General features: G+C 35.9%; 1 protein-coding gene across 10 annotated transcripts in view; it reads right to left on the bottom strand.

The window, feature by feature from the left end:
* Positions 1 to 3,152: 3,152 nt before the first annotated feature.
* Positions 3,153 to 10,024, bottom strand: part of TAFA5 (TAFA chemokine like family member 5) — a 399,141-nt gene continuing 392,269 nt past the window's right edge. For 5 of the 10 annotated variants that reach the window (XR_006162971.1, XR_006162976.1, XR_006162977.1 and 2 more), the window contains 2 exons: positions 5,743 to 5,835; positions 3,153 to 4,428 (listed from right to left, as the gene is read on the bottom strand). Coding sequence is in view for 1 of the 10 variants with exons in the window: in XM_033058662.2 (XP_032914553.1) it covers positions 4,420 to 4,428 (9 nt within the window). In the remaining 9 variants the exon portion in view is untranslated. Of the gene's footprint in view, positions 4,429 to 5,742; positions 5,836 to 6,711; positions 6,806 to 10,024 lie in introns of those variants that run through there. The other 5 variants (XR_006162972.1, XM_033058662.2, XR_006162974.1 and 2 more) reach the window with 4 other exon arrangements.

Genomic DNA, 10,024 nt, shown 5'->3' with positions numbered 1-10,024 from the left:
CTGTCATTTCCACTTTTTAGTTTAGTTTCCATTTAGTTTATTTTTAATCAGTGACAGAATTACCTTTTATATATTACCCATGGGTCTCTAAGTTTAATGGGATTTATATCTCAAAAGAAGACAACCACATTATCAGTAAAATTCTCATTTCTGCAGTTAAAAAAATGTTTCCTTTCCTATTTCCCAGTTTCAAATAGTACTCCTTTTGACTCCCTTAGCATGTACTGAATACTAAAAAGCACTTATTAAATACGAAATACTCTGAAATGAAAAATGTTGTTTTTCTCTTGGTTGTTTTTTTCTTCAGTTTCTTTCTTGATCTCCTTTCTCTACTCAAGCCCCAGTCTGAAAGCAGATTTTAGTAATTTCTGTCCATCTTTATTTGCTTAAACCCAGTGTGAGAGATTAATTACTTCAAAGTAGGATAAATTCTGTGATGTCAGAAAAAAATAATCAAGCCATTCCTGTCTCTGTTTGTTACTCATGTATATGTGATTCTTGGTATACATCATACAAAGATATTTAAAAGCAAGTGTCTTCTTATGTATTTTTTTTTAAATTGGAAAAGATACTGCATATGTGTAGGTTTATGTGATGAAAGAGCTGGTTCTGGGTGTGGTGTTCTTTTTCTCCCCTGATTAAGTACAATAAATAGTTCAAAAGAATTTTTGGTTGTTTTGTTGTTGTTTTGGTTTTTTAAATTTATTTTTTCTTTTCACTAGTTCATTTGCTCAGGCATTCCGTGCTATGATGTTTCTGCCATCCAATCATTTACCACCTTCTAGTTCAGCTGTTCCTCACAGCTATAGAGGCTTTTCAGACACAGTGTTGAATTCTTTATTTTCTTCTGTAAACTCTAATTAGTAATCAGGATTGTGATGAGTAGGCTACATGAGATAGTAACTGCCTGGGTTAAAGATTTATGCAACAACACATGGGTACAATTTCAGTAAACAAGTGAATGATTGAGAATACCACATAAAACCTGAGCTGCTGCTAAGAAGAAATGAATTGGCAAAAAAAAAAAAAAAAAAAAGGCTAAAAGCATAGTTATGAAATTGGTGAGTGATGTGTCACATTGATTGCTATAGTGTGCTAATGTTTGCTCCATTTGATATTCCAGATATTAAAAGCAGCACTTAAATGTGTCCTTGCCTGGGCTAACAGAAAGCTACACAGAGGCTTAAAAAAAAAAAAAAAAAAAAAATATTAAAGGTTTACTGCATTTTTGGAGGTTGTTTTTATTAGTCTATTATGTGTTTTTATGTATTATTCTGTTCCTTTCCAAGCATGTTTTGAAAAAGTTATTTGTGTGCAAGTTGAGAAATGACGGATATTTAATAGCATTCAAATAAAACATTACCCTCTGTGTTTCAAATTCTGCTTTGGAAGAGGCACATAAAATACTTTCAGAAACAAACAATTTTTTTATGTAACTTAGTTTTGTAAAATTAAAGTTCACAATATTCTGAAAACATATTGTTCCTGAGAGAGAAACATTTCACCACTGCTCTTAGAGTAGTAATTCACAGTGACAAAGGCAGCCAGTATATTTTGTTTGTTTAAAACTATACATTCTGGGGGTGGACGGAAAAGCACAAAACACATTTTAAGTGCCTTGAAGTGTCTGCTGTACACGAGAGACTCAGAAACCAAAACGCATCTCTGAAGAGTCATCAGAATCTTTCTTCTTTGATAGTTCTTATCCAGAGCCGATCTTATAACCATGTACATCTACCCTTTTTTGAGTATTTAAAGTAAATAGAAAACAAAGACATAAGGTTGCATATTCAGAACTGGTTGGACTGTATGATTTTAGATGTAAATATTTCAGATGTCCATTCTTAGATCCTCTTGTTCTTAGAGGATCCATTTTCCAGAAACTAAATCACCTTAATATGATCTGTAACTGAGCACACCAAAATTAAAGTACCCAAGACATGAAAATGGAAGAGTTAAACTTCAAAACACAGTTCATGTTCTCAATTTCCAATTCCACCTTTCTCTCTGTGCTCCAACCTTACTTATCATCTGGTGAAATTCCTCCGGTGACGTCATGCTCAGGGAACAAGTCTCACTTATAAAAGGATTTTCTTTATTTTTCATAATTTAGCTGAACCAACACAAAACTGAATACTGTAAAGCAACAAAAATGATGTAACATCTTTCATTTTTTTTCTGTGTTTACTAAATAAGGCTACGAAGCTCCTTTTAAACTAAACGAAAACAGAGAGTTGGTAGAGTGAGGGATCTGGCTCTTGAGGTCTACATGTACAGTAAATGTATTTACCATCATTTATTGCATGACATTTTAAACCTGACATTGGTCATTTATAGTGCAGTCAGTCCATAACACTTTACAAGTGGCTGGGCTTTAATTGCTACTTTGTTACTGGTCAAAATCCTATGATTAAATAAGAATTTTGTATATATTTATTTTATTTGAAGACAAAATGATCCATAGTTTATGTTTTCCTGCAGCCCCTGCATTATATAAGCCTCAGTGTTTGAGTAGGCTTTAAAAAAAATTCTTTAATCAACTTTTCATTTTTGCACCTTTCATCTATGGTCACTTGAATAATCTCTATATATTTTTCTTTAGTAGAATAGAACTAGCATAACACTAAAAGTTAATTGGAGTATTAGGTAGTATACTTGAAACCATAATACATTTGCCAGGAAGAAATTAAGCTCCCTTGTTGATTGTATCATACCAATTGTACCAAACTTATATGCCAAAAGGTACAGTAAAAGGAACAAGGTTTTGTTTCTGTTTTATCATAATTTCTCCCTTGTCTATGCTGAATTTTCTAAATTTTAACTAACCAATAATGCTGAAAAAGTGGGCTTTTTAACAATGAGGTAAAACACTGAAAATGGGATCAAGGAACAGGCTTCAAACTGACCCTTACATAAAAGTAGGGAAGGGAAGGAGGGAAAGAAAAGGAAAGGAAAGGAAAGGAAAGGAAGGAAGGAAGGAAGGAAGGAAGGAAGGAAGGAAGGAAGGAAGGAAGGAAGGAAGGAAGGAAGGAAGGAAGGAAGGAAGACCTTCCTATGAAGAGCAATGAGTAAAATATTTTACACTCTATTTTTATCAGTACATAAAGACAAAAATTAAAAATAAAATAAAAATAAAAAATGCCTTCCAACAGTGCAATGGTTGAATGCATTTATGTAATATAAACAACATTATTCTTTGCTTTTTCTACACAGTCCTCTCTGGTCATGCTTTACATCCAGAATGTCCCAATGGAAGAAAGCAAACGACACCGGTCACTTCAGAGACAACTGAAGTAATAAAACACAACTTAACTCTGAACCACTTTTCATGACTGTCAGAGTTATCACGTTAATTGTTAAATAGGATTTTCTACAAATATACAACATATAAAAACTGTTAAATATATAACTTTAGGCTTTTCAAAATACATTTAATGATCTCTTTCAAACAAGTGTTACTTTTGTTTTCTCTTTAATTTGCTTTCTGGTGCTAAATGGTGTATCAGATGAGACATAGGCCACAGATGACCAAACATGCTCTTTGCAAATACTGTATTATCCAACTTTAACTATCAAAAATGGAACTGTAGAAGAGGCATGTTTAACTGGTTAAAACGGAAAATGATTTTAGTACGAGAAAGTCAATCTAAGTACAGAGGAATAAAGGTGCTGTGTAGACAGTCTGTGTTTTCTTTTTGTCCACGTTTTTCAAACAGGTCATTTTCTCTCAGTGCTCCATTACATTCTCTTGAACATGGCATTTCAAGAGCAGGTCTCTGAGTTAGTTTTTAATTCAGCTTTCCATAAAGACTTCTGCTGGACAACATTTCAGCTTTGTGAAAGCTGGAATAATGTCTTTGTGGAGACCTCCTTCAATTTAATGACATAACTCTCTTAAGAGTAAGATTGTGTCCACTTTAAAATAGATTTTGCTCTTTGGTCTATTGTAAATACTGAAAGTATAAGAAAATAAAAGCAATTCAGACAGTTTAGGGCACAAGAAGAGTTTCTCTTTTGCACCTCAGTGTCCTCCCATAGGCAAAACAGTCTTCTCTAAGGCTGATTGGGATGATACTCTTCATTGTAGCAGACTCTTCAGATTGAAACATGTAGGTAACAGCAAGTCCAGCAGTGGTGTATAACGTAGATGAAACGTTAACCATGAACTTTTTTGTATTGCTAATGCCCAAGCATATCTCTTTTTCTATATTCCTTAGTCCAGTGATCCTTAGAATGGTAGAACAAACTTTAGCTCATAATGCAGAGGAATTATGCTGTCATTTATGAGATACAGAGAAACAGACAGTTGAGTTGATGACATATAACAGATGATGATCAACAGCAGTGAAACTTGACTAAGTTAAGTAGCTCACAGAGAGCCTAAACCACTCCTACGAGGATTCTGTGTTGCTGCATTTGTCAGGAGACCTGCAAATCAATAAGAACAAACGAGTCAGTGTTTTAATTTACAATTCTGCTTATCTTTGCTGTCCATTATCATAAAATACACTGTACTGAGATTTTTCAAGGAGACAGTTAATGAATTAGAAGATATTTATTTTGCACAGCATTTTCCCTGAGAAAAAACATATTAAAAAGCCTATATTTTATTATAAAAATATTATGCTATAATAATAATTTCAAATAAATTATAAATTATATTAACTTCAATACCATCTAATTTCTATTAAGCTTCATGCACATTTTTTCTCATAAAAATCACAGAATGTTCTTCTACACACATTAAAGTTACAAATAACAATGTCAAATATACATGGTGATTAAGATTGCTTTTAATTTTTATGTTTAGGATGTAATGAAAAATGGACTTGAAAGCCATGACCATATATTAAAAATGCAAAGATGTTCGTACTGGAGGCTTTTCTGCAGTTAATTTTCTAAAGAGCACCAGAGTGTGCCTAATTTAATCAATACTGCCCTCTAGCGATGCTATTACAAGTGCAAATTAATGTAAATAATGGCTATTAATAGTCAATTTAATCACATAATTGTTTTAGTTATGCATCAGGAAAAAAGCAGCAAAACAAAACCAAACAAAGCACAAGATAATAAAAATGGGCAAAGTACTACCCAATGAACCTGTTGCAAAGAAAATTGGATGGAAGCAGTATTTTGAAAGAGAAACAGAACCAAAATTCACACTATTAAAGAAATCAAGAGTACTGGAAGACAGCACAAACACAAATGAGAAAATAATGGCTAATTTATACAAAAAAAGAGCCAGCTACTCATGCTCACCCAAAATATGAGTTTACAAATGGTTTTAAAATTCCACAGATTCTGTATACACCAAAATGTTGTGGGGTGTATTAAGCAAGCATGATTGTTACAAAATGCTCTTTGAATTTTCAAACGCTATCTTCTGCTTTGGCATTGTTCTGTCTCCAAGTAGTCAGAACTGTTATTACTGATGGAAATACCATGCAAAACTCCATAAAATACTGAACAGTGAATGTAAAAGAGCAAAACAAATAAGAAAATACAATTCAATTGGTTTAAGCCATATATTAAATATTGCATTTTAAACTAATCTTCAGAGCAATACATGAAAGAAAAATCTGCCTCCGAATCAATTTAGTGACAGCTTGAAACATATGGATCTCTATATATATGCATGTAGAAAGAAAAGAAAAAGAGAGAGAGAGAGGCAGATAGACAGATGAATTCTTTCCTTACAAGGTATAAAGTGTATGTCATAGATTTCTGCTTTTGTCCTCTCACCTTTTCCAGGAAAAAACACCCCAGAAATCTTGCAAACAGCCTTTTCTTTTCGGACTAGTGATCAGATCTCCAAACCACATGGCCTCAGACAGGCTGAAGGCAAAAAACCTGGTTGATTATTGTGATAGATTCCCCTTGTTAAATATACTTTCAGAGAGAGAAATAATGTTTTGCTTCTATTAATTGCCCTCTTTCCCCTTTAAACTCTTTCTTGACCTTCCTGCTATGCCCCCTATTTTTCTTCCCATTAGAAAAGAACACAACTTTTAAGGTAATGATACTTTTTAGGTTGCAAGACACAAAGCAAACAATTTATGGTTTATTAGGTCTGAAAGTAAACTGCTATGTGCTAAGAATTAGCTTGACATAGCTCCATCTTTCTTTTATTATGCCAGAATGGCCCACAGCTAAAAGCAACAGCGTAAACTGCTGATGGACTGCATGGTCAGTGTTTTCATAGTGTACTGCTCTACCATATTGGTCCCAGGAAGAAGAGAGAATTCAGGTGCAACAACATACACTCAGAGACAACCTGCTGCTTTGTCATTTTATGGGAATACAAGCTTCTTTCCTTCCTTCCTTCCTTCCCTGCTGTCCCTGTCTCCACCTTGAACACCCCTGCTGCATGAATATGGTGCTAACACTTTAAAAGAAGACAAGAAGAGGGGAGAAAATTATGCACTTTAAAAGTGCTGAAGAAGGGCATGGAGCAAGCTTGAAATAAAGTCATGACAGGAAGAGGAACAGATTAGAGAACAGGAGGTGAATTTACAACTTTGGACAATGACAGGAGAAAATGAAATGAAAGGGGGAAAAACAAATAGATTAGCCAAGGAAGTATACACATCACTTATTAATGAAGGCATGAAAAAGAAGCAAGATAGATAATAAGAATAACAGATAAAAAGGAGAGAGAAGATAAGAGAGAGTATGATGAGTCCAGAGAAGAGGAAGAGAATGCACACCTACCCTCCCACCTCCTGATTTTTCCCTTTCGTTCCTCATTACAGGTAAATTAATCACTCCCCAGAAAAAGAGATCAAATAAGAGAAAAGAGGGATTCCTAAAAAAAATAAAAAGGACTCATTTACTATTTATAGTAATAGTTCAATCCATAGAATAGAATCATAGAATCAGTTAGGTTGAAAAATACTTTTAAGACCATCAAGTCCTCCCCAGCACTGCCAAGCCCACCACTAAACCATGTCCATAAGGACCACACATACACATATTTTAAATAATTCCAGGGATGGCGATTCAATCACTTTCCTGTGTAGCCTCTTCTAAGTCTTGACAACCCTTTTGGTGAAGAAATTTTGACTAATATCCAATATAACCCTCCCCAGTGGAACTTGAGGGTGATATCACTCATTCTGTCACTTGTTACTTGGGGAAACAGACTGATCCCCTTCTGGCTACAACCCTCCTTTTCTCCAGGCTAAACAACCTCAGCTCCCTCAGACACTCCTCAAAAATTTTGTGCTTCAGACCCTTTCCCAGCTTTGTTGCCCTTCTCTGATCATGCTCCAGTACATCAGTGTCTTTCTTGTAAATGAGAGGCCCAAAACTCAGCACAGGATTTGAGGTGTGGCCTCACTAGGGCCGAGTAGAGGAGGAAAATCACTACCCAGTCCTGCTGACCATACTATTGTGGATACAAGCCAGGTTTCCATTGGTTTTTCTGACTGCCTGGGCACAGCTGTCTCATGTGCAGCTGCTGCTGACCAGCACTCTCAGGTCCTTTTCTGCTGGGTCATTCTCCATCCACTCTTCCCTAACCCTTCATGGGGTTGTGACCCGAGTGCAGGACTCACCACTTCACCTTGTAGAACCTCCTATACTTGTCCTCGACCCAGCCTGTCCAGAGCCCTCTGCAGAGTCCTTCTACCCTCCAGCAGTAAATACTTCCATAAAACTTGGTGTCATATGTGAACTGACTGAGGGTGCACTTAATGCCCTTGTCCAGATCATTGATTAAGGTATTAAGCAGAGCTGGCCCCAATACTGAGCCCTGGGGAACACCACTAATGACAGTCTGCTAGCCAGATTTAGTTCTATTCGCCATCACTCTCTAGGCTCAGCCATCAAGTGTTTTTTTATCCAATGAAGGGTGCCCCTATCAAAGCAGCCAATTTTGCCAGGAGAGTGCTGTGGAAAACAGTGTCAAAGACTTTACCAAAGTTCAGATAGACAAAATCCGCAGCTTTTCCTCATTCACTGAGTATCAGATGAGGTTGGTCCAGCAGGTCAATAAACCCATTTTGGCTGGGCCTGATCCCCTGTGCATGTGCTACAGGATGACACTCAAGATGATCTGCTCCACGACCTTCCCTGGCACCAAAGTCAGACTGAAAGGTCTGTACTCTATTCCACAGAAGCCCAAGGTGGCAGTTCTGCTGACTTCCTTCTTCTCTAAGAATTGAAAATGTGAATTGAAACACAAGAGAAGTACCACTTCTCTACAAGGAAAGTTAAAAGTAAAATGGTGCTCTTGATGGCTGTGTGGAATTTTTAGAATATTAATTAGCTCATCAAATTGCAATAATAATGATAAATTTAATATCTACTTGCATAAAACTGCTTTGAAGCCTGGGAAATTTGGTTTTGCATTGTTTGGTTCTTTTTTCCCCTCACTTAGAAAATTTGTAGAAGCATCAAATCAAAGAAAGTCTGCATAACTATCACACAAACAACATTTTTTCTGTTCACACACAGAACTCATGTCATTTCTAGATACCAATGCACATGTCTATATGTCATTGACTTCAGTGAAGTCAGAATTTCTTCCCAGTGCTCCAGACAGCAAGTTCTGCTTCTTTTGGAAGGAGCCAAATATTTGGGTTGTAAATTTGAGTTTCTTCAAATTTGAGGTACTGAGTGGGCATCTAGTACCAGAGATTAAAATACTACTGTATGTTTTCTGACTGTTTACATGGTGGAAGTCCAAGCCCCTGTGTATTCCACAGGAATCTGCTCAAGAGGAAAACCAATTTTCCTGCTGATAATCCAAAACATAAGAAGCAATACAGTTTACATGATCATATACATTTTACTGTTGCTCTTGGGCGGCTTGAATACGTCCTGAGAGTGTTTGGCTTATTAGAGCAATTATAACACCATCCATTTAATTTGTCTTTCTCTGGAGGGAGTAGAATAAGGGTCAGTCTAGCCCCAATTGTGCCCTAATGGCACATAACACATTTTATTTCTTCATATTTATGGTCAAAACAAAAGAAAAAAAGTTAGGCAAGTCACCTTGAGAAGATAAGGATGTATGACGCTTTGCTGACTTACATAGGCTTTCCACCAAAAGAAACCCCCACAAAAACCTCTCTAGGATTTAACTGAGTGACAAAAATGTTTGACTTTCTCATCACAACCAGAAAGCTGAGCCAGGCTTACTGCAAGTGACAAATATTTTCAGTTAGGGATTGAGATTCATGTATGTCTTGACCTTCTATTTATATAGAATCCATATAAATACCAACAATTCCATGACAAGACTGATAAAACTTTAGCAGTTTCAACTGTTTTTCACTGTTTTTCAGAACAGAGTCCACCAAAGTTGGGTTTTTTTGCTACAGTAGTCAAGTGTTGTTAAAAGACTACCTATTGCAGTCACATTGGCACTCTTTGATGATGATTCTACCTATCTCGTTTCCAGAACTGATTTCTGGAAATTTTCTGGATACCTACAAAGTAATTGGTCATATTTATGATGTTTCAGTGGTGCTTAAAAGCTGAACTACTTGTCTAAATTGTGTGGTTTACACTTTCAACTATAGTCTTATGCCTCTGTGAGTCTTAGCATTCTGTACAGCATCTATTAGTGCAAACAGGTGTTTTTTTGTTTGAGTTCTTTTTACACAAAGAAAATTCATAGACATGGATTCAGGTTAAACCAGTCTCCGACTCACAAATATGCTCATAATAGAAACAGTTCCAAACCTTTTACCAACCGACAGCACGTCTTTCCCCTCTGCTTCTGTGGCTCTCAGTTCTAGGTCCCTAAACAACTAAGCATATATGATGCAGAAAGAAAGATGTAAAAGCATTAAAAAGCCCTAAGAAAACCTTATACTGCTTTGCAAGATACCTCCTGCTCTATGGGAATAAAAATGTAAATTTCTTGTGATGATCCAAGGAGTAGCAATGACCTGTTTCATTCATGAGAACTCCCATAGTCACTCCTGAAAATTTGTTTTGTTTCCCTCCCTCCCCCTCCTTTTCTTCATGCTATTCATATACGCAAACTGAATTACTTAGTGTTGAAAAAAAAAAA

The sequence above is a fragment of the Catharus ustulatus genome, chromosome 4 (genome assembly GCF_009819885.2).
Source record: "Catharus ustulatus isolate bCatUst1 chromosome 4, bCatUst1.pri.v2, whole genome shotgun sequence".
Classification (NCBI taxonomy): domain Eukaryota; kingdom Metazoa; phylum Chordata; class Aves; order Passeriformes; family Turdidae; genus Catharus; species Catharus ustulatus.
Note: the sequence above shows the minus strand (reverse complement) of the source record. Positions and strands in the feature narration are given on the sequence as shown.